The 24417-nt window shown below is 38.7% G+C and overlaps 2 protein-coding genes across 3 annotated transcripts in view; one reads left to right on the plus strand and one right to left on the minus strand.

Annotated features, from left to right (window-relative positions):
• Positions 1-7791, plus strand: part of LOC121884384 (neurabin-2-like) — a 36143-nt gene extending 28352 nt beyond the window's left edge. For both annotated transcript variants that reach the window (XM_042393170.1, XM_042393171.1), the window contains exons 10-15: positions 2246-2389; positions 2710-2763; positions 2956-3087; positions 3338-3435; positions 3517-3613; positions 4785-7791. In XM_042393170.1, coding sequence (XP_042249104.1) covers positions 2246-2389; positions 2710-2763; positions 2956-3087; positions 3338-3435; positions 3517-3613; positions 4785-4838 — 579 coding nt within the window. In that variant the 3' untranslated portion in view covers positions 4839-7791. The remainder of the gene's footprint in view (positions 1-2245; positions 2390-2709; positions 2764-2955; positions 3088-3337; positions 3436-3516; positions 3614-4784) is intronic.
• Positions 7792-12147: 4356 nt separating this feature from the next.
• LOC121884089 (phosphoribosyl pyrophosphate synthase-associated protein 2) lies at positions 12148-22712 on the minus strand. Its single transcript, XM_042392676.1, has 11 exons — positions 22631-22712; positions 19873-20033; positions 17835-17887; positions 16801-16867; positions 16509-16681; positions 16018-16133; positions 15473-15528; positions 14907-15055; positions 14670-14740; positions 14395-14541; positions 12148-13822 (listed from the first exon to the last, which is right to left on the minus strand). Exons 2-11 carry the CDS (start codon positions 19953-19955, stop codon positions 13664-13666), a joined length of 1074 nt encoding a protein of 357 aa, XP_042248610.1. The 5' UTR covers positions 19956-20033; positions 22631-22712; the 3' UTR covers positions 12148-13663.
• Positions 22713-24417: the final 1705 nt, after the last annotated feature.

Below are 24417 nucleotides of genomic sequence, written 5' to 3' on the forward strand. Positions count from 1 at the left end.
TATTGTGTCATAAAAGCAAATTACATTTACCCATTGAAAATGTATTGAGTTATTCCAGGGGACCCTTGGTTCATAGACTCAATGTAAATGCTCCCTGTAATTACAGAATAAGTAGACAGTCAGTCTGTCTCAGTGTGATTAAATTCATGACTGAAAGTTGCCGTCATTCCTCATCACCAGGGTGATAGATACCACTGAAGACACAAAGATCATGTCCTCAGTACTACATCTGGAAATTTAGGGGTTTCTGGTGACATAAGGAATAGTTTATATTCTACAGTTACATATTACACATGTTGTGTTTTTAAGGCTAATTCTAATCATTTTCAGACTAAACATGACTGTTTTAGGCAATAATCTAAATATTTCAAATTACAATCAAAGTAATTTTCCACCAGAATTATATTTCTGGCACAAGACCATAATGTGGTGATAAAATTGACAGAAAATCTGATCAAGCAGTTCAAAGATTTTTTTTTTCTTAAACACTAAACAATATTTCAGAGTTTGGTTGGTGGCTCGTCAATAATTTCTTATAGGGGTGGGATTCTGCCAGGGAATTGGTTCATTACTCATCCAAATGGGGATTTTCACCACCAATGCATCTAGATAATTCACCAGATCACACACACTTCCTGAGCTTTTCCACAGAATTTGCCAAAAGAGTTCATGATAGGAATTCCCCAAACTACATAAGATTATCAAGCTCAAGAATCTCAATTTAACCAGATAATGAAGTTGGTGAATCTAGTGAATAAAAATGAGCAACTGATTTTGGATTTGAATCAGATGTAGGTTAGTGATTAAGGATTGCACTCCTATAAAGTTGAGGGACTTGTGAGACACACAATAAGAAAAGAATGGTCAACTTTAGTGCAGCAGAGGCCGACATATCCTGACTTTTACGTTTTTTGTTGACCACCTTGCCTGGTAAATACATACCTCTTTCAAATTCCAGACCCTACCTTGAAATGCAGGCTTTCCATTAAAAATGTGTAGTTTTCAAACCCAAGCTCAAATAACCCTTGATATAACTCTGACATCATCAGATATTATAAGGGATTGTCTCAGGGGGACATTTCCTGAACTTGTGGCTCATTATGTTTCTGTGTGGCAGACCAGAAGAGCCAAACATTCTGGATATTAATGCAGACAGCAGCATGCACTCTGGTTTGATGTAGTCTGATAATACATGCCAGAAAGCATGCCTCAGTGTCAGAGTAGAAAAGTGTAACCAGAGCTGAAGATGACCATTACATCAAAGAGAGATATGAAGTACAATGCTACTTTTTATTTAATGCATTTTTGTTGGCAATAAACTTGCTGTTAACCTGTAAAGACATTGCAGACCTGCGTTAATGTGAAGCTAATTTCCCTTTGTAATGTAGAAGAAGAGAAGAAGACAAATGATTAGCAGACTGTTATCGATTGTGTGAATCCTCTCAGTGGAAGACAGTTACAGGCAGTGGCTGCATTCGATTTCAGAGCATTGAGCCAGAACTGTCAGACTGCCAGCAAGAGCTTGTTTCTTTCACTTAATTTGTAATTTCATACTTACAGTATGTGGTTTGCTCCCAGCTAGCTGCCATTTATATCATTTTATATGACACATACTCCTCCAAATGAAATTATATAGCAACTTATCAAGAAAAAAAGGACTGGAACTGAGAGTCTGAGCTTTGTTTGGCATCACTCTGATCTGCAAGTCACATTTTAAAGGAAAAGTTTGACATTTTTGACAAGATATGGGAAAACAGCTAGCCAGCAGCTGGTTAGTTTAGCTAAGCACAAAGACCGGAAACGGGGAAACAGATAGCCTGGCTCTGTCTGAAAGTAATAAATCCACATACCAGCACCTCTAAAGCTCACTAAGCGGTGCAAACTTCCCCCTGAAAACTGCAACGTATTGTTTTTACACTTCTGTTTTTGTACAGATAAAACAAACAAGATGTAATGTGTTGTAGTGAGCTTTAGAGATGTTGCTAGGCGGATATTGTTATCTTTGGACAGAGCCAGGCTAGCTGTTTCCACCAGTCTTTGTGCTAAGGTAAGCTAACCGGCTACTGGTGGTAGCTTCATATTTAGCGTACAGTCATGAGAGCGGTATCAATCTGAACATCTAATTCTCAGCAAGAAAGCGAATTGGCGTATTTTAATATTAACTTAATATTAATATGTTGAACTATTCCTCTAACCCACTTCCACTCCCCCAGCACACAAACACAATCTTTCTGTTTACCTGCAGACAGGTGAATATGCAACAGACGAGGAGGAGGAGATGAGTCCTGTATTTCCAAACTCCATTGAGGTTTTTGACCTGGCGGAGAACCAGGACATGTTGTCTCCTGTGGAGCTGGACCCTGAGAAGCTGACCCACAAATTCAAGGAGGTATATGTGATTTTGATCACTTGAAACCTTAATATAATTCAGGTATCCATTGCTCATGCACCTTGATATGCAGTACATCGAAATATGTAAAATTATGTGAAGATATATTCAGTTTTATCAGGCTTTTGTGTTTTCGTCTCTAGAATAAATCACACTCAACCAGCAGAAAACGTAATGTTGTTACATTAGGCTCCATCTTCTGCCTGTCATTACATACTTAAACCAAAACACACAAAAGCCAGACTTCTTCATCGGCTTTAATCTGTAAAATAAGCAGTATTTAAAACCATATTTTGTTTCCAAACTCTGTCTGTCTGTAGCTTCAGATTAAACATGCAGTAACCCAGGCGGAGATCCAGCTGCTAAAGAGGAAGGTGAGTCCATTTAACTTTCAGTCTCTTTTTAACATGCAGAAATTAAATACACTACAGTATCCAGGTTATACTGCAGAGGAAAATGTATGCCAGCATAGCATCAGTTCTTTTGCTGGCTGAGCAATGACTTAACGTTCGTTCTACTTCCCACATACCACATCCTCTCTCCCACACTGCCCCCCTCACCTCCAGCTGGCTCACGCGGAGCAGGATAAATTGCGTTGGCGGATGGAGCGTGCTCAGTTGGAGCAAAACATCCGGGACAGTAAAGAGAGGATGGAGAAACTGGAGGGATACTGGATGGAGGCACAGTCCCTGTGTAAGGTAAATTTGATTTAGAGAATAAACAACATTCTAGGCAAGGAGGCGACAATCAGACATGAATGGATGGAGTATTCTTTTCTCATTATTAATAGCTCAATCAACTAATGGGCTTATAATCTCCCCAAAACTAGTATTCTAGTATAAAACTCATTCACTGACTCTGTGTGTGTGTGTGTGTGTGTGTGTGTGTGTGTGTGTGTGTGTGTGTGTGTGTGTGTGTGTGTGTGTGTGTGTGTGTGTGTGCTTTCAGGCTGTGGACGAACACCTGAAGGAAACCCAGGCTCAGTACCAAACGCTAGAGAGGAAATACAGCAAAGCCAAGAGACTGATCAAAGAATACCAGCATAAGTAAGGAAGGAGAGACAAAATAAATGTTTAAGGGAAGGAGTAACTATACAACTTTAATGTGTATGTGTATGTGTGTTGCAGGGAGATCGAGTACCTAAAGAAGGAGACAGCTCAGCGTCGAGCACAAGAGGAGAGCGAGGCAACACACAAAGAGGAGACAGACAACCTGCAGGAAAAGGTAAAGAAAAATACTTGCCTTAACCACGCTAGACTCAAGTGAGGAATTCTGTGTCAGTGCGTCAGCTCCCCCTCCAGAAAACGCAATTTGTGTTTTCCTATAGTCCCTTTCACACATGCACTGCAACCCTGAATTTATCTAGATATTACCCGGAGGAGCTGTATGTGAGAACGCAAGTGTTCGAATTGGACCGGACATTAAATGGACTTTACCCTGCCAGCTCTCTAGTATGAAGTCTGTATAATGTCCGATTGAGCCCATGTGTGAATACAGCAGGTCATTCTCTGGAGAATTCACAGGGTAGTTCTTGTGTCATGTCCTGCCTCCTGCATACTCTACCCAGGCACCACCCCTCACCTAAACAAAATGGAGTATTTCCAGTAGGTGAGAACGTGTCTGACACAGACAGTGTCTTCGCAACTGTTGAGACCTTGAGACCTTTTCTGGAGCTTATATGAGAAAACAGCTTATTTTGAACTGTTAATATTTGTATTTTCACATTTGCAGTTTTGTCGGACCATCTTGAGAAATTGGTTGTCATCAGAGAAACTGCCTTAAACTGGTTTTAATCAAACAGACTGCCTTTTCATACAGATCTTTTTTAGTAGTTGTTGGTCTATTGTAAGGCAGAAAATGTTATAGAAGTGCAATGATACATTTATTATTATTATTATTGGTCAGCTTTCACCTCAAGACTAAAAAAGGTGACTGCATTCAGGTCCCTTAGCTCTGGGGCTCCCTGTCTGATGATCTGAGACTTGCAGAATAAGTAACTTTTTTTAAAGCCTTTTATTAACAGCACCAGCATGTTGTATATTTTATTCAATTTCAGTCTCTATGCTTCTATATGCAATGCCATTTCCTTTGTCACTTCTTGACTCTGTTTTGAAAGATGCTGTATAAATAAAGTTTAGTATTGTCGTCATTACCCCTAGAGGGATCTGACAGTGGAAACAATAAATCCTATAATAGTATGGTCCTAATATTCTGTGAAAAAAGTCCTGATGTTATGACATTCAAACTTTTGATCAAAAAAGAAAAGAAAAGATGTTTCTTATATTTTGAGAACAAAAAATGGCATGAGTCGTGACTAGATTGGGTAGATTAGAATTTTACTTACTTGTTTTGTATAGTAAAATGTATTTAGTTATCCTCCACTATGTTTCCACAGATTACAGACTTGGAGACCAAAGTGGATGCCCTGAAAACCCCCAAACCCTCCTAGAATGCTGCTACTTCCTACCTCCTGTCTGTGACTGGAAGAGGTGGAGCTCTGCCTTCATTCTGACCGGGGCTGTATTTTACTCCAATCAACCATTTACTGCACGGACGGGTAGCGGGTGGGGCGGGGGGTGGGGAGAATAACAAGGATGACAATTATAAAAGAGAGGAAGAGGAGTGTGACATAAAGGGGAAAGAAGCAACCTCTCATCTGACATCTGCCAGTGGCTTAGAGCTCCGTCAGTCAATAATCAATCCCAGAATGCACCCTCTGTAATACCCAGAATCCTCCTAGTGTGTCTTCCTGGCAACCGGCTTGGCAATCAACATGGAAACCACATTTGAGATCCTGTACTTTATTTATGGATGATCGCTTGTCCTCATCTCATCAACTGTATCTTACCGGGAGTCTATTATCAATTCAAAATTATTTTAAAAAGCGCTTTTAACAAACAGGCTCATCACAAAGTGCTTTATGGAGTGACAGAGGGCATAAATGCCGAGGAAAAACTGAGCAAACGAAGGACAAAGGTCATTTGATTGTCGTTATACTACTTTTTAACAAGGTGGTTGCTGAACCATCTTCTTTTTGGAACTGGATTCTTATGGAGAGGACAAAACTACAAGGAGAAGTGGCCACCTCATTTTCTTTCTCAAGACTCAACACAAATTCTGAAATGGAAACTTGGTAGTAACACGTAACAACAAAAACTACTTTGTTAAGAAAAGGGCCTCCCTGATAGTTACGTAATAAAAACTATCAAACAAGATGGCAGACAAATTTCTGATTAGTGACAAAAACTGTGAAATAATACCCAGCCTTTGGTTTCTTTTCTAGCCTAACTCTCTGTGAGCAATGGAAGGAATCAGGCAGAAATGTGCATTTCCGGTTTGAACCGTGGTGGCATACCGTTTGTATATATTCTATACGTCTATTTAAAAGTATTTCAGTGGCTTAAGCAATTGAGTGGGTCAGGTGGCTGAGAATAAGGCAGTGTAATGAGTGAATGGCGACGTCTTACTGTGGAGGATTGAGTGGTTCACTTGTCCAGATTCAGTCTGTTTCATCTCTTTTTCTATCAACATCAATGGCGAACAGGGTGTTAATAGTCTAATATGTGCTTATAGAGCTTCTAATTGTGTATATTTGTTGGTGTTGTACTATCTGTGTGTTGACATGCACACCAATATCCTGTTATTCAGGATAGCCATGTACTATATTCTTGAGTTGGTGCAGGGAAACATAATAGAAATATGATCTCATCCAGAATCACAAAAAACTGAATATGCTAGCTGAATATAACTGTATTCTACAGCTTCCACTTTCTCTCACTGAACTGAGTGCAGTCAGTTAATTCCAGCTACAACAGGTATGTACAACAGGATATGTACAACAGGATTTTGTAGTGTCAGTTGTTCAATCGTTTCTTGGAGGCAGAGCTACTTTAGAAATAATCTCACTGGTTGAGGAAAACATCAGTGGGTGGAGCTACAGAACAAAAAATGACAATATTAAATTTTTGAGATAGATATGCATATTAGAGAGTTTAAAAAATCTGCTAACAGTATATTTCCATAAATACATAACTTATTAACATAACTTATTTCTAATAAATACATTTAAATTTGGTTATTTAAGATTTGTGACCAGTGCTCTCTGCTGGACAAACGATTTAATGGCAACACTGTTTCTAAATGACCTCAAACATATTTCTGAACCACAGTTTCCTGTTATTTACCAGCTAATATTGGCCTGTGGAAGTAAAGAAAGGCCATAATAATTAATTTTTTTATGAGCAACTGTTACTTAATTGTGAAACCAACCACCGAATTAACTGAATGAAATATTTGAAAACCACATTTAGAATTCTGATCAATTTTTTCAGGCTCGATTGATTATTCTCGGTTGCCTGGGTATTCATCTTGAATTTGCTGTCTGAATGTAACCAGTCAAATTAAGCAACTTCATTTTTTGACCAAATTTGAAGTCTTATATCAGAATTTGACTAACTGAATCTGAACAACTCAAAAAGGCTTTTTAATATTGGACATGTCTTAATTTGTGAATCTTTAAGAAGAAAAAAAACAACTTGAAATCAAGTTTATAGCAAAGCTATAAATTCAGTAGTATTTAATCAAAAAACTATTTAACATTAAGTGTTCATTATTGATTACATTTCAAAATGAGGTATTCTGTTGCTTATAAAATTCTAATTATAATGGCCTTTCTTTGCTTCCATGTTGGCCTGCAAAGTTATCAGCCAGGCTTGACTGGGCATACTTACCTGTAGTTATCCATGTATACTAATTTAGCCTGCTGATTTCTAAAAGTGTGAAATGCAAATGTTATGAATGAAAGAATAAGTCAGTCATTGCCAATTACATTTTAACAAAGTATCATTTTTATCAATGTTTTTATTAATATTTCAATCAGTATTTGTCTTTTCTAGCTAGCTAGTATAGCCTTTTAAGCTAACGTAGCAGGATGGTTTTGCCTCTTAAGAAATGTTTGCGTAACTAGACTGTACTGTGGATATGAGCTACAGTGTTATTCAGAAAAATGTGTGCATGTAAACACACTCCACATCTTAGTAGAAGAAGAGTAGAAGGTCCCAGTGCCAGTATTATGACTTTAGAAAAGGAACCTAAGTTAGTGATACATGCCTGACAGTCAAAATATGGGTTGAATACAAAAGTTTTGCTGTGGTCATTAAACGTCAGATAATTTTCTGGATCTCAAGAACCACTAGAGGTGCATCAGGTTCAGCCAACAAAGAAATGATCATTTTTTAAAATGTCTTTCAAACAGATACATTTGCAAATTTAGATAAAGTTGCATCAATTTTTAGTCAAATAATAAGTGCTCTTTGGGTGTGTTCTTTTTCCAGATCTTGAAAATGTATTCTATCAGAGATGGGAAGTTATCCTTAAGAGTTTTCCTATTGGCTAATGAAGAATTATCTTAATTTGTCTGTGAAAATGGTAATGATAAAGCCATTCAGCACATCATACTAGTGGATTTGTGCTAGCATTTTGCTTAAGAACACTTAAGAAAATGTGAAAAGGGAATGGACAAATTGGCTGTTGGGACTGAACCCGTGACACTGTGGTTACAGTAGTCTTCATGTTTATACAATACAGTTGTGATCCAGTGGTGATGATGGCAATTTGATGTTCCAAATATGAGGTTAGTATTTGCATGTGGATGGCAAAATGGTGCTCAGTAAGACAGAAGTAACTTATACAAAGTATTGAATGGGCAAATGTACTTTTGCTGCTCAAGTGTTGTCATTCACCATGGTGATTATTGTGAGTTCATGTATGCGTTTATAGAGATATTAAAGCTTGCTGGCAAGCTCTGATTAGGTTGCATTAATTGAGAATATGAATCAGGAAAGAGTAATTAGGCTACTGTTCTTATTTTTCCCTGTTGTAAGTCATAGACAAGCTCAGAACGGCCAAAATCAACTTCTCCTACCTGGCGCTTTATGGTCTTGAAGTTAAAAGGTCTGTTTTGAATGCAGGTTAGAGTTGTTGAGCATCAAATTTTCACATAAACAAAATCATGTTTTGCTGTGCATAAGACAATGTTTTATTTTTTAGCCATGGTAGCAGCATTGCTCTATGAATAGCAGTGTTGGTCTGTCAGTTGGTCCACCGCTTTGGTCTAGACTGAAATATCTCAACAACTATTGGATGGCTTGCCATGACATTTTGTACAGATATTCATGGTCCCCAGATGATGTATCGTAATGACTTTAGTAATCCTCTTAACCTTTCATCTAGAGCCGTCATCTGGTGCAAATTTAGATTTGTCCAATACCGTGGTTTGTAAGCAAACAGCCGTAGCTGTAATTTGTATATATGCTAATTAGCTCATGCTAGCATGCTAACACACTACCCTGCTGGAAAAACAGTACAGACCAGTAAGCTAAGAAGGTTGACAAAGTCAACTTTAAACCTGCTAAACATCAGCATGTTAGCAGTGTTGTCGTAAGCATGTTAGCATACTGGTGTTAGCATTTAGCTCAAAGAACCACTGTACCAAAGTACAGCCTCACTGAGCTGCTAGCATGGCTGTAGTCTTGTTAATATTATAATATTGAAAGTGTTTTGTTTTAATATCATCCTGCAAACACAAAATACTTTTCACAAATCACAAATATGTGAAGTAGTTCTGCTTGTCATAAAAATTACAATCAAATGTTGCACTTTCAAACTTACAAAATGCTAGGTAGAATCATGAATACCCAGCAGCTGATCCTTGTTCAGTGTGTTATTTAATGAGGTATTTGCTCTCAAAGGTTGTTCTGCGCTTCCTTCAGGCTTAGCCTGACAGTTTACTTCACACCCTGAAGCGTCTAAATCCATACCAGCTCCAGACCTTGACCTCTGACCTACAGGGATTAGTTTGTATTAGATATGTATTCAAAGAGATTCAAATTTTAAGTGATGAATGGGAGCCAAGTTGCCCAATTAAAGAACAGTTAGAGAAGTATTTACTGTAGTCACAAACACAACAACTGTTTCAAGGATAGACTGAGACATAGATATCATGATATAATGAATTGGATAATGCGGAGCGACTCTGAACTTTCAGAATGAGGTCGATCTTTTCATGTAAGATTTTAATCTGGCAGAACAACACTTTTTAAAGACACCAAGTATTTGTTCAAAAAATGTAGTATGTTTACATTGTAGTCTTATTGGATGGGAACAAGGGTCCTCAAGATGGAAAGCATTTTTAAAGAAAAAAAAAATTAGCCATAAACAACTCACTTGAGTATTTTTTTTATTTCTTTGGTATTTTTATTACAGTTTCATCTCTATGTCAAACCAATGTGAGCTGTACAAATCGCTGGTTTATCACAAAATCAAGTCCTGGTCACATTGGGTTTAAAATCTAAACACCGTAAGTGATCACTTTGCCTTGTTATGACTTGTTCTTATGAGTTAACATGCTGCTTTTGCCTTTACAAAGCCTTCAGATGTCTGCTAGCTTTAGCTGACTGTCACAGTTGTCACCCATCATGTCTGCCCATCGCTCATGCCTGCATTAAAATACAAAGTAAGAGCATCGTTACAAGTGTTTAAAGAGTCTTTGCCAGTGATTACAGACAAGCTGCCATGTCGGGAAACTGATGGATTGTAGCACTAAAGCATTTAACTCGTTACAGATTGTAGATGGACCGATGCCTTTCTCCATGACACCTTCCAAGTGTTCTGTCATTACTCTTCATATTTTAAATATTTATTAAACTTGGCTTTTTCCCCTGCATCACATTCTGAGCCATCATTTTCCCACTGGTGGCCACTGAGCAGCTTTGCTGGAGCAGGTGAGTGGGTTTAGTGCCTTGCTTAAGGGTTAAGGATAATAGTAGTTGAGAGGGGAGAGTACACCCACCTTTTACCAGTTGGACCTTGAGTCTAAAACCAAGTTTACAGTGAAAAGCCCATTTAATCTTTTTGACCTTTGACACGATCCTTTTCGATGCTCAGGGTTGAAAATTAATTGGACAACTGGCATATTCTGTCCCATAACCACTGGTAACCAGTCTTTAAACACTTTACAGATAGAGCCTGTATAGTCCAAGTATAGGCTTGTGCTCACGTAATGCAGCAACATTTCATTTCATTAAGAAACTAAAAAAAATGGGGAAAAGGTTAAAAAATGTGAAGAATAGCACTACAGGAAAAATTCGGTAGTTTTTAAAATCCTTTTTTGTTGGAATTTTACATTGTTTTATCATGCTCCAGCACCCAAATTTCATGGCATTTTGGAGAAATTGTTCTTTTTTATAATAATATTAATCCTTGGCTTGACTTCCTCAAATACACTGATGAAATGAGAGCGCAGTGTCATGTGGTATGCTAGATGAATGGCCATGGACCAGCTGTGATGGAGCGGTGCCAAACAGTGTGAGCAGGACAATCTGACTGTGTATCAAGCAGACCTCTGAGTGTGTCTCGAGGGTCTGAAACAGATTCCCTTCTCTGACTGGTTCTGTTCTTCAGTTGATGCCACCATGTTTGTCTGATCCGATACCTGTTTGTCAGCATTAATAAATAAACATAAAATATGTTGAACAAGAAACAAGAGGGGGAACTTGATTTACTGTTCACCGTGTGTCTTTGTGCCTTTGCAAATGTTTATGTATGTGCATTGTTACTACCCTACTCCTGCTAACTGTCCCAATATTTAGAGATGGCTGGAGGAGGAAGAAGTTCAGTCCAGTGACGGCTACATGTTCCCACTTCCATGGCCTACCAGCATCCCCTACCCTTGGAGGAGGTGGACCTAGTTCCTTATTCTCACATCCAGCATTCAGGTATTTTTTGCCTGTGCTGGATAATTTTACGCCATGCTAGTCGTGTGGCTTTATGGATGGCAATGTTAGTCGGTCTGTCAGTCCACCTCTTTAATCCAGACTGAAATATCTCAATAACTATTGGATGGATTGCTAAAAAATTTTGCTCAAACATTCACAGTTTTCAGGGGATGAATGATACATGCTTTGGTGATTGGTTTATGACGATTGGCAGATTGCCATGACATTTTGTAGACATTCATAGTCCTCAGAGGATGAATCCTATGACTTTGGTGATTCTAACTTTTCATTTAGCGCCACCATGAGGATGACATTTGCAGTGAAGTTTGGTACATTGATGCTGATGAATCTTAATAACTTTAGTGATCCCCCAACTTTCCTCTAATGCCACCAGCAGGTAAAAGTTTTCACTTATCCTGCAAATTATCTCAAAATCTAGTTGGATTGACACAAAATTTTGTGGACATTTATTGTTCCCAGATGATATATCCCAATGACTCAAATGTATTATGAGAAATGAAAATGATGTACCAACTGTCCAAATATTTAAACTGTGACAAAATGTGTTTGGATCTTGGTGGTTCAACACGAAATAACCCAGAAAATATACATCTGGAGGGAATGTATCTGACTTGTTAGCATCCAGCTCTTACTGTACATTTAGTTTGTGCAGTTTTGTGATACAATCAGCAGGGGACAGGGTTTGACTATTCAGACAGTACTGCAGCTTGTGGCACAGAGCCTGACTGAAAGGGAGGAGGAAAGATGGGAGAAATTTTGTATAACTACAATTTCTCACATAGTGGTTGTTGGGATGAAGCGTTTTTGTTTAACTGGACCTTTCAGAAGAATGGAGAGCACTGCCATTGCACTCTTGGTGATATATCATAAACACGGGATGGAGAGGTTAAAGTGAGAGAATATTTCTGGCCTGTCACATGTTGGACATATATGGTCATGTATTAACTTTGACAGAAACAGTTGTGAGAAACATCCTTTAATATTAACAGCCCAATCACTTTCAATAGCAGCTTTTCATAATCAAATTATGAAGCTACAAAACATCACAAAACAAGGCATTCTTTACTTTCATAGCATGGGTCATATTTATTCATATTTAGTGCTGAAAATAAATACAAAACATTTTTGGAACACATCTGGTTAAGTGACAAAGACCTGCTTCAGTCAAGATTTGTTTGTCAGAAAAACATTTCTATTTACTTTTCCAGCTTTAGTCGCAGTTTGTTACTTCAGGTTTTTGAAAGTCAGATAATGTAATCTGTTCTCCAAGTGATCTAAGGATCAATTATTAATTTACCCATTTTCAAATTATTAACAACAACCTTGCACTCCTAACCAGAGGGTAAAACTGCAGTGATAGTGCAAGGATACATGTATCAACTTCAAATCTTAAATTTCTTCAATCCAGAGCCTTCCAGCTGGAAGGGAACTACTCATTTGTGGCATGAATGATTATCAAATATGTGGGTGCATTTGAAATGATGGCACACAGTGTTGAATGGATGACTCATGAATACACATTTCAAAAGTGCACTGCCATAAAATGTTTGAAAAAACAAACAAACCCAAAAACATCCAATTGACCAGACTGACAAACTATTTCCTGTGTTAATTCCAGTTCTGCTTTAGCAATTAGTAGATTTGACACCAGATCAGCATCTAAGTGCTATGGCAACCACACAAACATATGGCTAGCTGGGAGGCTAAACTAACTATATTAGTACGACATTCAGATATCACATAAACAAAAACTGACAGAGGGTTGGAATTAAAACATACACTCTGATACTCAACTCTAGTTAATTAGTTGGAAACCTGCATATTCCTGAATTAATTACAAGGGCCATTATGACAGAGGTCTATTAGCTGAGAAACGGTTGTGTATCGGAGTGGTGAAGGCCTGTGTGTTGGGAGTATGTCCTGTAGAAGGCACTGGCACTCTTGCGGTACAATCTCTTTTACTAGTAGTATCAGAAAGAGACATTCAATGGTAACAGATATCATGTTCTAACACACGCACACACTCACAGATTTAACATCAACATTAATTTCTATGGAAACATAGTTGGAAGAACATGTAGATAAGATGGAGCGCTAAGTAAAGAAGGTACTCAAAGAGATGAGAGAAAAAAAAAAAAAAAAAAACTGGAGGTGTGTACTGCTTGAGAAGAGGGCAGCCATCAGCTTTTTACTCTGGAGGAGTGAACAGCAGTCCATTAACATCCATAAAGGACATAGATCTGTGTGTGTGTGTGTGTGTGTGTGTGTGTGTGTGTGTGTCATCTTCTATGTTAAGCTGCACTCACAGCAAAAGGTTAGCATTTATAACTGTATGTTGTGATACAAGGAAAAGTGGATATTTGTGTATGTGTGTATCAATTTCAGTGTGTGGTGTATGGTGCTTCTAAAGAGGTCTGAGAAGGCAAATGGTGTGTGTGTGTATGTGCGCATGTGTGTTCGTATGTGTGTAATAGGCCTTTCAGTCATCCACTCCTATGTTGCGGAAAAGATAGGACATGGACTCTCCGTTGTGGATGCGGCGGATGGCCTCCGATAGTATCATGCTGATGTCAACTGTCTTGATCTTTGGACACTGGAGCTTCTGCAGCTCGTGGGGAATCGTGTTGGTCACCACCACCTGAAGAAGAGAAAAAAAAAAAAGAGAGGGAGAAATATGAGACAGAGGTAAGAAAAAGGCAGGTCAAGCACAACAAAGCCTAAGCATGACACTTTTTTAATGAACATTTTTAATGTTAAAGTCCCCCTCCATTCAAAAATGTGTTTTGCTTATTGCTGCTTCGGTTGGATATTTGAGCTTCACTGTGCAGAATGATGCATGTGCAGAGGTTTTTTTCCCCCCACATTCATCTGCTGAGGTTTTTCTGTACTCACCTTACATCTGAATTTAAGGTGTGTACGAACGAGCATGATTTATGACATCACAACTACCTAGGAAGCTAATCATGATCCGGTATGATGTGGAAACTTGTAACCTCCAGTGCACAAACACTGAGAATAGACTTTACAGAGAAGTAGGAGACATCTTGCGTCCAGCAGTTAAACTTCTGAAATAAATATATTTGCATATTCATAGATTCTGAATGTTTTTGAAGAATTTCTAACTGGTTAGTTAAAGCAGAGTATTTTTATGCGTTTTAAAACCTGTCTGGAAGGGGTCTTTAAAGAAAATATCTCAAAGTCTGCATTCACCTCATCGATAGCCGACTCCTCTATAAATCTGGGAGCCTCAGAGGAGAGGATGCCGTGCGTCGCCATGACGAAGATCTTGTAGGCGCCTCTTTCCTTGAGTGTCTCAGCAGCTGCCACAAAACTGTCTACGTCATCGATGATGTCATCCTGTTGGACAAACAGACTTGTTTAAAAACACTACGGACAATCTAAAATGATAATTTTACGTGGAGGTACTCGTTAAAAAGCCACAATAATGTGGAAAACCAATCACACTGCATGTGTAGCTTCCTCACCACTATGATGGCAATGCGTCCTCCTACATCTCCTACCACGGTGATGGGAGGCTTCTCTTTAGGGATCAACACTGGAAACAAAAATGGAAAAAGAAAGGGCACAGAGTTGTTGTTAAGAGGAAACGTTATTTGCAGTGGTGGCACAAAAATCAGTGTGAGCATCTGTATATCTACTTGTACACAGCATATTCTGTTACATAGCATGTAGGTGTGTGTGTATGTGTGGGGGGGCATTACATGGGATCTCCATGCTGGGGTGAATGGCTCCAGTGGTCTTGACGGTGGGTGGGGAGTGTCGGCCATCTACCTGGTCTGACTCTGCATCCTGAGCTTCACCGTGGATCACTGCTATACCCAGACGCAGTCGCTCAGCAAACGACTGAGCCCTGCACACACAGACAGACAAATGCTGATACGACGACTGTTAAACTGCTTCATCTAAAGCCTTCAGTTGAAGGACTACGGAACGTAACTTTTTTTCTCCCTATTGAAGAGGGATTTCAGTTTCTGATTGAGCTGCATCCTTAAAATTAAAAGATCAAAAATATGTTTAAAGGATGAGGTTACATGATACAAGATGTCTAGAGAGATTTTTCCGTGTCTTTTGTATTTCACAGTCAGTGTATCAGTATGTCAGTGGTCGTATCAAAAATAGCAATGCATGCTGCTTAACATATGCAAGTTTGGACTTTGAGCTTCCTATAGAAAGGAAAGGTGCGATTCATAGTTCATGATTAACATCTTAGTTTAGACTTATGAGTTACAGTTTGACAGCTCAGCAGTTGAAGGTGAGGAGAGCCTACCTTTTGGCAGAAGCTGGCGATTTGGCCACAATCACAGCATTTCTGTAGTCAGGTATCTGGAGGGTAATAAAATATAAAAAGGTTACAAATTAAGGGTCACATTTGAATGCAACTGACCATTCGCAAAACCCCTCCCCCAAACAGTGATTGTCCAATCATAAGTTAGCAACTTAAACAAGGCACTGCAGACCTGTCAAGCATATTTAAGACCCTTTTACAGGATGCTCATTTTACTACTACTACTACTACTACTACTACTACTACTACTACTACTACTACTACTACTACTACTACTGGTTGAAAAGTCAGCTTGTTTTCAACCAACTTGTGGAAGTAATGTTAGAAAGCATGAAAGATAAAAGCTTGACAGGCTTATCAACAGTAACTGAGGGGGGCGGGACTTAGTGCACAGTCAAATAAATGTGTTGTAGCAAAGAAGGAACAAAGATGATGTAGTGTAGTTTTACACATGTTGGGCCTTCAGGCAATAAAACAAACAAACAAATTATGCAAATCATTTAGTGAATATATGCGTGTGCTTTTACTTCTTCCTGTATGTACTGCAGCAGGAATGGCGAGGCTCTTAGATTATCCACTGGGATGTTGAAGAAGCCTTGAATCTCTTTCTGATGGAGGTCCATGGTGATCAGGTGGGTGAGACCTACACAAACACCATGAGACCGACAGCATTAATGTTCGCAGTTACAATAATCATGGATTTGCATTTTACAAAGTGCTCACGTCTCCACCAGCTGCCGTGATGGACTCACACTTTCAGATTGTAAATATGCTGTCATACTTTAAATTCTGTGTATGTCAAACATTCTGTTAATCATGGTACAATTTGTGATGTTGCAAGCAAATAGATATTATAAAAATTATTATTATGCCAGTTAGATCTAGTGTTTCTTTTAAAGTTCTTTTGTTGCAATTTTGAGAAAACACACACTAGAAGTGACTTTTCCCACTGGTTTCCAGCTCTTCCTGCTTTCTCCTTCTCCTGTTTAGTACCGTAAAGCAATCCTCTCCCACTTACCAGCTTTACACATCATAGAGGCAATGAGCTTGGAGACGATGGAGCCCCTCTTCCTCATCTTACACTGCTTGCTGTAGGGGAAGTAGGGGAGGACGCCCGTGATGCTCCTGGCACAGGATGTCCTGCACGCGTACACCATGATCAGCATCTCCATTATGGTCGTGTTCACATCCCTGATACAGCCGAGAGAAAAGATGGAGGGGAAGAAGAGGACAGTACGAAACTTGTGATATGAGTGAGATGTGTCAGGGGGGGAAAACACTGAAAATTTTTGTATGGTGTTGGTTCCTACTTGGACACTGTTTGGATCACAAAGACATCTTTGCCGCGCACCGACTCTTGGATCTGTACCCGCGTTTCTGTGGAAAAAAACAGGGCGTGAGAACAAGAGCAGCAAGAAAACAACACAGCCTGTAAGGCCTGTCAGCTTCATTAGCAGGCTATCTGAGCTCTTTGTATTTCTCAAACAAACACCCCAACCCCACTGTGTGAAATTGTAGATGCTAGCATTCCAAAAATGTGCCTCCCATGTACAAGAGATTAGAAAACAAAATGCTTCCTAGCCGGAGCCAAATGTACGGCAGAAGCACTAAGTCACAAGTGAATGTGTTTTGTGAGAGTAAATGCAAGCTGCAGAAACTCAAACTTTGACCCACTTTGAATATACATGGCATTAAATATCCATCCTAATACCTCTAATACTCTACTATTAAAACCAATAGTGACTGCAGCACTGGATAATTAAAGGACCAGAGTGGTTTTGCATGATTTGGCCTATTAACTGTACATTCTGACCATATGTTTTTACCGAGTTTCTACCTTCCAGACAGTTTTCCATTTCTTTCAGTAGACCATGAACATCAGCTTTCCCGTACTTGAAACATGCTTGAGATATGTAATCTACCACACTGGATACTTGCTCTTTGTTATGTCTAAATTGCGTCAGCATGGTGTGATAAAGCAGCTGTAAGCAGACTGAAATGTCTTGTAAGAAAATCAATTTCAGAGGACAAACCACTAGTAAACATGGACACTGTGGAAAAGATAACGTTTGTAATTTCTTGGTTGTTTACAGCGTAATGCGCATTAAAGTGACCAGACAGCACAGATTTATAGACGACAAAAATACTGCTGCAGTGCTAGAGCAAATTTGTTCAAAAAGCATATAACATACATACATTACATATAACATAACACTGATCATGTGATTCTAGGTGCAATTATTGACTTTTTTTTTTTTTTTTAAATCAATAGTGTGATGGACCAAGCAAGAAAAAGTCTGACGATCAGACACAGGGAGTCATTAGTTGTCAGATGTCATCTTACCTCTGTTAGCTTCCTGGTAGACCTGCACCTTCCCAAGCTCCACCCCTAACCGCCTGAAAGAGAAACTTTCACTTTAGATTCTTAAAGTCAGAGGTGATACATTGGCCCGACAGGAAAAAAAAAAAAAACAGTTGCTATGAGTCACAGAGATGAAGTTTGTTTACATTCATACAGAAGGAAGGCTAAAAAAAAGTATAATTTGTGCCATTTTCACCAATGACATGAGAACATAAACAAGACTAAGAATCTACAGTCATGGCAGCAGCTCTATGAGGCTGTTTATAGATACAGCGGAGCTTTGAGCTAAATGAGCACGCTAACATACTCATAAAATGCAAGCATGTTAATATTTACATAGTAGTCTAGTATCTTAGCAACCTGACATTTGCTAATGAACACTACAGACAAAGTACAGCTGAGGCTGATGGGAATGTCGTTAGTTCTGCAGGTATTTGGTCATAAACCAGAGTATTGGACAGGGCTAAATGAAATTTCAGGGGTTCACAGCAATTCATCCTCTGGGGACAATTAATGTTTATAAGAACTCTGCTGGCAATTTTATCCAACAGTTGTCACAATTTCAAAAAAAAATATTCAACCCTGTGGTGGTGCTAGAAAAAGATAGTCAGTAGGGGACCATGAATGTTTGTACAAAATGTAATGGCAATCCATCCAATAGTGTCGAGATATTTCAGTCTGAATGAAAGTGTTGGACTGACTGACCTCGTCATTGCCTCCTTAGAGCCATGTTGTTAGTGTGACTAACAAAGTTAAAACACACATTATACTCTATAGGAATGTATTAGTTGTTACATTGCTTCTCTTGAGACAACGTCGCCTGCTCAGTCTGCACATTTTCTCTCTGTTAACATGCTGTGTTATATATATTCTCTCTCTCTCTCTCTCTCTCTCTCTCTCTCTCTCTCTCTCTCTCTCTCTGTGTCTCACACACACACACACCCAGCATGGGATAAGCCGGGCAAATACTATTTGTTCTATAAACAGTCACAGACTCCTTGTGGAGTTCAGGACCGCACCGTGTGCATTAGTAGTCTTGCAAGCTTATAAAATGTTTCGTTTACACATAACATCACGAGGTATGGACAATGTTGCAGCTCCTCATCTAGCTGAGACTGTTATTTTAAGGAGGCATAAGACAGAAAGGTCAGCGGTGACTTTTCAGTGAATTCATATTCTTCTAGCTGAAGGCGCAGTTTTCTAAATATGACTGTAAAGACAAGATTTCACTGCTTTGGGGTGAAAACACTGTTATATAAAAAGAGGCCTCTTTAAAAAAAGGTTTAAGAAGTGTGAGGAGAGCAGAATCTTCACTGATCAAAAGCCACATAATCCTTCAACAGAAAAGACCGACAACGTCCAAAACTGGAGTTACAAGGTTTCCAAACGTCTCACTGAGAATAATCTCCCCTCACAGACAGAGAAAAGAGAGAAACGTTACAAAACACTGATATTATCTGAGTAAAAGAAGAAACGTAAAAAAAAAAAATCAACATTTTTTTTTCCAGCAGATTTGGGTTGCCATAGAAAGTTGTCAAAAACGTGATTCTTTTGGTTAAAAAGATCAAATAATGAAAAATATAAATATTCTCCACCTTGCTGAGAACATGTTGAATGTTGACAGGGTGACATTAGCTGATTGTGGGAGAAATATGCTCCACTCTGACACCAAGCTGCAAGAAATACTTTGTCATTGTGAATGAGATTGCTCAATTGCATGAAACTATTTTTTTTGACCAGCGATTATATTTTTCCACATTAACTCTGGTCAGCCAGAATGTAAACACTGCACATGTGCCGACTCATACAAAGCAGCAATTCAGACTGAAATACATCCCTGCTTCACATTCAGGAAACATAACTGAGAAGCATGTTTCCCTGGCACACTGGTACAGTCACAGAAGCCGCTTCCTCTCTTTTTCTGAGACAAAGGAGGTGCAATCCACTGCTCTGTCTATGTGTGTGTGTGTGTGTGTGTGTGTAGTGTGTGTAGTATGTCATCCTAGACTCATGTACTCACTCTGCGATCCTCTTGCCCAGCTCACGGCTGGAGGGGTGTGAGTTGGCGGTGAAGATGACCAGGCCACCCTTGGTGTGGTTCATTTCTTTGGGGTCTCGGCCGCTGCTCTCCCCACACTCAGGCAGTGGATCCCTGGGCACCCACGCTGCACTGAGCCCTTCCTGCAGTGGAGAGGGAGGAGCAGTTAATTCACTTCCTTTAAAATCATTGGGTCAACTCTCAGCCTCTCTAAAGCCTCTCTACTGTAACTCTGTCCCACTTGTCTTGGCTGTTGAAGTTATAAACAAGCACATGTTCTTTTAAACAAACTCCATCAGAGTGATCATTTAGCAAGCCTAATACAATTACTCCCGAGAGACACACTTAAAAGCCCTGCACACTAACACAGGTGTTTGCAGTTACATTGGTTGATTATGCCTCTGCTCAGATCAACTTAAATCTAATAAATCTCAGAATCTTTGAAGAAGCTTAGCAGTATCTTAAGGGTTATGGTTTCTATATTTCCATACCTACTATAATGTGTAGGTGTACAGTATATGTTCAATCACTGTCCACCTGCTGAATACAGCCAAAAGGTTTCTACATCTCTGCAGCAATCCTAAATCCTGGAGAGGCAGGGATGCTTTTCCTCCTTTAATAAAGCTGTTACTGTGCTTTAACTCCTAAACCCAGCAGTAATCTGAATCACTCTGAGAATTTTTGAATAGTTAGGATCAATTACATACTGAAAGATGCTTGATAAATATATGCCCAGTATGGCCAATCATACCATAATGAACTAGAAAATGTATTTCCTGCGGAAAATGCGTGTGAATGCTGAAATAAATTGCAAAGCATTACTGAAAATGCAGAAATCTGCAGCAATTTTTTTTTTTTTTTTTTTTTTTTTTTTTCTTCTTGTAGCACCACCCTCAGGTGAAATTGTATCAAATGCTAAAGACTTGTTCAGCATCCCCATCTGTACAACTTTGCAGAATTTGGTTACCATGGAATATTACATTTAAGAGATATGGCAGTTAATAAGTAGTATAGAGGAGTTTCACTAATGGAAACAAGAAGGGGCTATTGGTGTCATGTTTCAATATGCGGTGCCTACTCTCATGGAGAACTTGTGTACCAAGTTTAATTTTATTAAAGACAACAGAATTGTAGAAATATCATGTTGTGATATTACAGTAACGTCCTCTGAGAGTAGAATTTTATGAAATGTTATACACTTGTGCAGTGTGGCTGTATGTACAACATTCCCAAATTTGGTTGCACCTGAATTTAGCATTGAAGAGTTATGGCTATCAGGCGCATCAGGCCACGCATCCAAACTTTTGGTAACCAATTACAGACAAACAGTAAGTGATACCCAAAAACAAACTCATAAGTTTTTATCCAGAGTCATCTAAATATAAACTGTGTCAAATTTGGTGAAGATTAGATGAAATATGTGCCAAAAGAAGCAAATAATGTGTTTACCAAAAAAATCAAAAATTGCGTAAAAATTTTCCAGGCGTAAGTGGGCGTGACCTGTATATGTCTAACCGGCATCATCCAAGGAGGACACGGAGTAAATATTGTTTTGATAGACCTCACAATTCACGAGTTATTAGCCAAAACGTAAAACACGTGATAACTGACAACATGGTGACGCTATTAGTACCATTTTTGAATAAGCTTTTCCACGTTGGACACCTGTCCATGAAGTATGAATACTTAAGCACTTTTAGTTTTTGAGATATCAACTTTAAAACATTCCTCCCATACCTTCCATTATACATTTTTAGTCTATATTTTTTTTTAAATATATAAAATCACTGGATAATGCTAGAAAGAAGAAAAGTCACAAAAGAAATGCCCTTAAAGAACTGAAGACTTTCGTATCTGAATGGTTTCTGTAGCTGAAAGTATGCAGAAGTAAGTAAGTTAGCGATCGAAAAAAGTCCGAAAGAAAAAGAATAAATTGAAAGGCCACCAATCTCTGAACATCCCCCCACCTTAAACAAAATTATCAAAATATACTTTAATATTTTATCTTTCACTAACCCTCCTTTTTAAACATGCCATTTTGCTTTGTACTGCAAGATACTTTAATTTTAGGTTACTTCAGTTACTATTACTTACTGTAGTCTACTGAGACTGTGTGTGTGAGTCTGCTTGCACATCGATACACTTGAGGCGGTTTGCTGAACAAATGCACACAGCAAACAAAAAAGGCTTGGCTGCAAACACATGCAACCATGTGCGATTTAAAAATCACAGTGTGGGTAATTATTATACTAAATGCGTATCTTCGCATTGCGAATTTTCTTTTAGACGATCAATGACGTTTAATGGGCTGACTTTTGCCTTTAACATATGGTAGAAATCGTTCATCTTAAAACATCAACACAGTCACGACTTTAGCCTCATACTGTTGCTAAGCTAGCTGTACAACACAGATTTTACAATGCTTTATGTTATTCGACAATAAATGTGTTAGGAAGTTAAGCCGTGTGTTCAAATCGTGCTTGTAACGACTGTCATAAAAGCAGTTAACAGACTGATAATGTCAAATTAACGTATGTTAATATTACATATTTGGCTGTAACATTATCAGATAGCTTTAGCTAACGTTAACACACAAGAACTAACGCGATAGCTCGCCAGAAATAATCTTGCCATGGCAAAAGCTCCAGAATTGATGTTTCATGTATCGTAGAGCAAGTGTTTATGCGTAGCAGTAGGAAAAAGAATAACGACATACACAGCACAATTAAAAACTACTCACCAGTTTGTGTCTGGGTCCGGTTACAACCTGGAAACCGACAGTATCTGATAGTACAAGCCTCCTGCTCTTTTCAACCTGTTTCAACCAACCTCACTCTGTCTGTCTGCGAGGTTCACTGTTGATGGACGTACAGCTCGACCAATCACAAATCAGAAGGGGTGTTCCAAACGATGCATTCAGGTGCACTTCATTAATCTGTAAACAACATAATTCATCAGCGAGAAGACACTAGTCATCATCATTACCGATTTCAGTGGTTGTTAAGATCAGAAATGTAACGACAAGTGAGGTTAGAGTAAGAGTTTTTTTTTTTTTACCATCTGAGTTAATTCACTTAACCTATTTCAAATTACCAGTAACTTCCGCTGTAACCTACAATAGGTTTGCTAGTTTCTAAAATTACCTAAGACTGTGAACTCAACCTTCTGATCTTTCGAAAGTGAAAACGCAAAAAATAAATAAATAAATAAATAAAATAAAAACAGAAAAAACAGTGGTGTACAACAAAAATGTTTTGCTTATTAGGAATTGTATTCTTTTGTTGATTTGCTGACTTGCTGCTTATAACAATATGTAGTCGTACATGCATATTTTAGCCACTTGTTTAGATTAAAATTGGCATAAATGGACAAATGTTTTTACTGTACTCATTCTCTCATTTTAACAAACTGATTAGGACTAAAGACTAAACACTGAGAGCTTTCCAGTGGGGTCTTGGTGTATGCTTTATGACTGACCACTTGAGGGCAGTGTGTTTTTATGGATGCCTCACATCCCTACTTCAGCTCAAATAAAGTGACTCTCAAGTTTCAAATATTCATATATTAAGCGTTGATAACTATTACAAAGCTTGTCCCTTTATCTACACACTAAACAAGAATAGTCATCATTCCAAACCCTCATCAATAAGATCACAATATGCAAGCAGGATATCTTTGGTTTGCTTTAGAAAAAGTCTTACTTAGCTATGAAAACAGTAAATTCAATGGGCAAAGTCTAACTTTTTATGTTGTTGCAGATGATGACATTATTGACTGAAATATCATGAAATTACTTTCTTTTACCATTCATTAAATTTGTATCAGAGCAGTTACACTGCTTCTTTTTTCCTTCTTTCATCTGTTTTCAGAGATTAAAGTTGTCCTTGTCCTTTAAAGCACTGCAGGTTGTAGTGTTTGCTTTACCTCCAACAGTCCATGTCTTGTTTGCTTGTTTGTTTGATTGATGGTGTGATGACATGGGCGTGTGTGTGCACGTGAAAAAACTTCTCATTTCTCTCGGAATCAAGAGAAAGCGCCATGCTGGTGAAGAATTTCACTCCCCCCACCAATCACCAACACACACACGTTAACAAACACACACACACACACACACACACACACACACACACACACACACACTCAGAGAGAGAACAAGACTCTCTTTGAGCGTAATAGATACAGCTAAGTGGCTCATGAATCTTCAGTTTCCTCCCTCGGACATAGATTGAATCCTGTCTCAAACCCACTGTTCCTGCCAAACAGTACTAGAAGAAAGAGACATAGAAAGAGGTAAAGGGCGGTGGGGTGATGCAGGTAAACTCTCTAAAATTAAGCATTTATATATCAAACTTTAGTGTTAACACAGCTCCAGGGTAGTGAGCTGCTTTTGCATTATCAGAGACTGCTTTATAAATACTCCCTCAGTACTATATGGGCTACTCTTCAGTGTTGTTACATAACTCACTGGATATGTGGAGGAGGCAGAGAGCAGCATCCAAGCACTGCATGCTGCCCACACACACACAC

Source organism: Thunnus maccoyii, chromosome 18, assembly GCF_910596095.1.
Source record: "Thunnus maccoyii chromosome 18, fThuMac1.1, whole genome shotgun sequence".
Lineage (NCBI taxonomy): Eukaryota > Metazoa > Chordata > Actinopteri > Scombriformes > Scombridae > Thunnus > Thunnus maccoyii.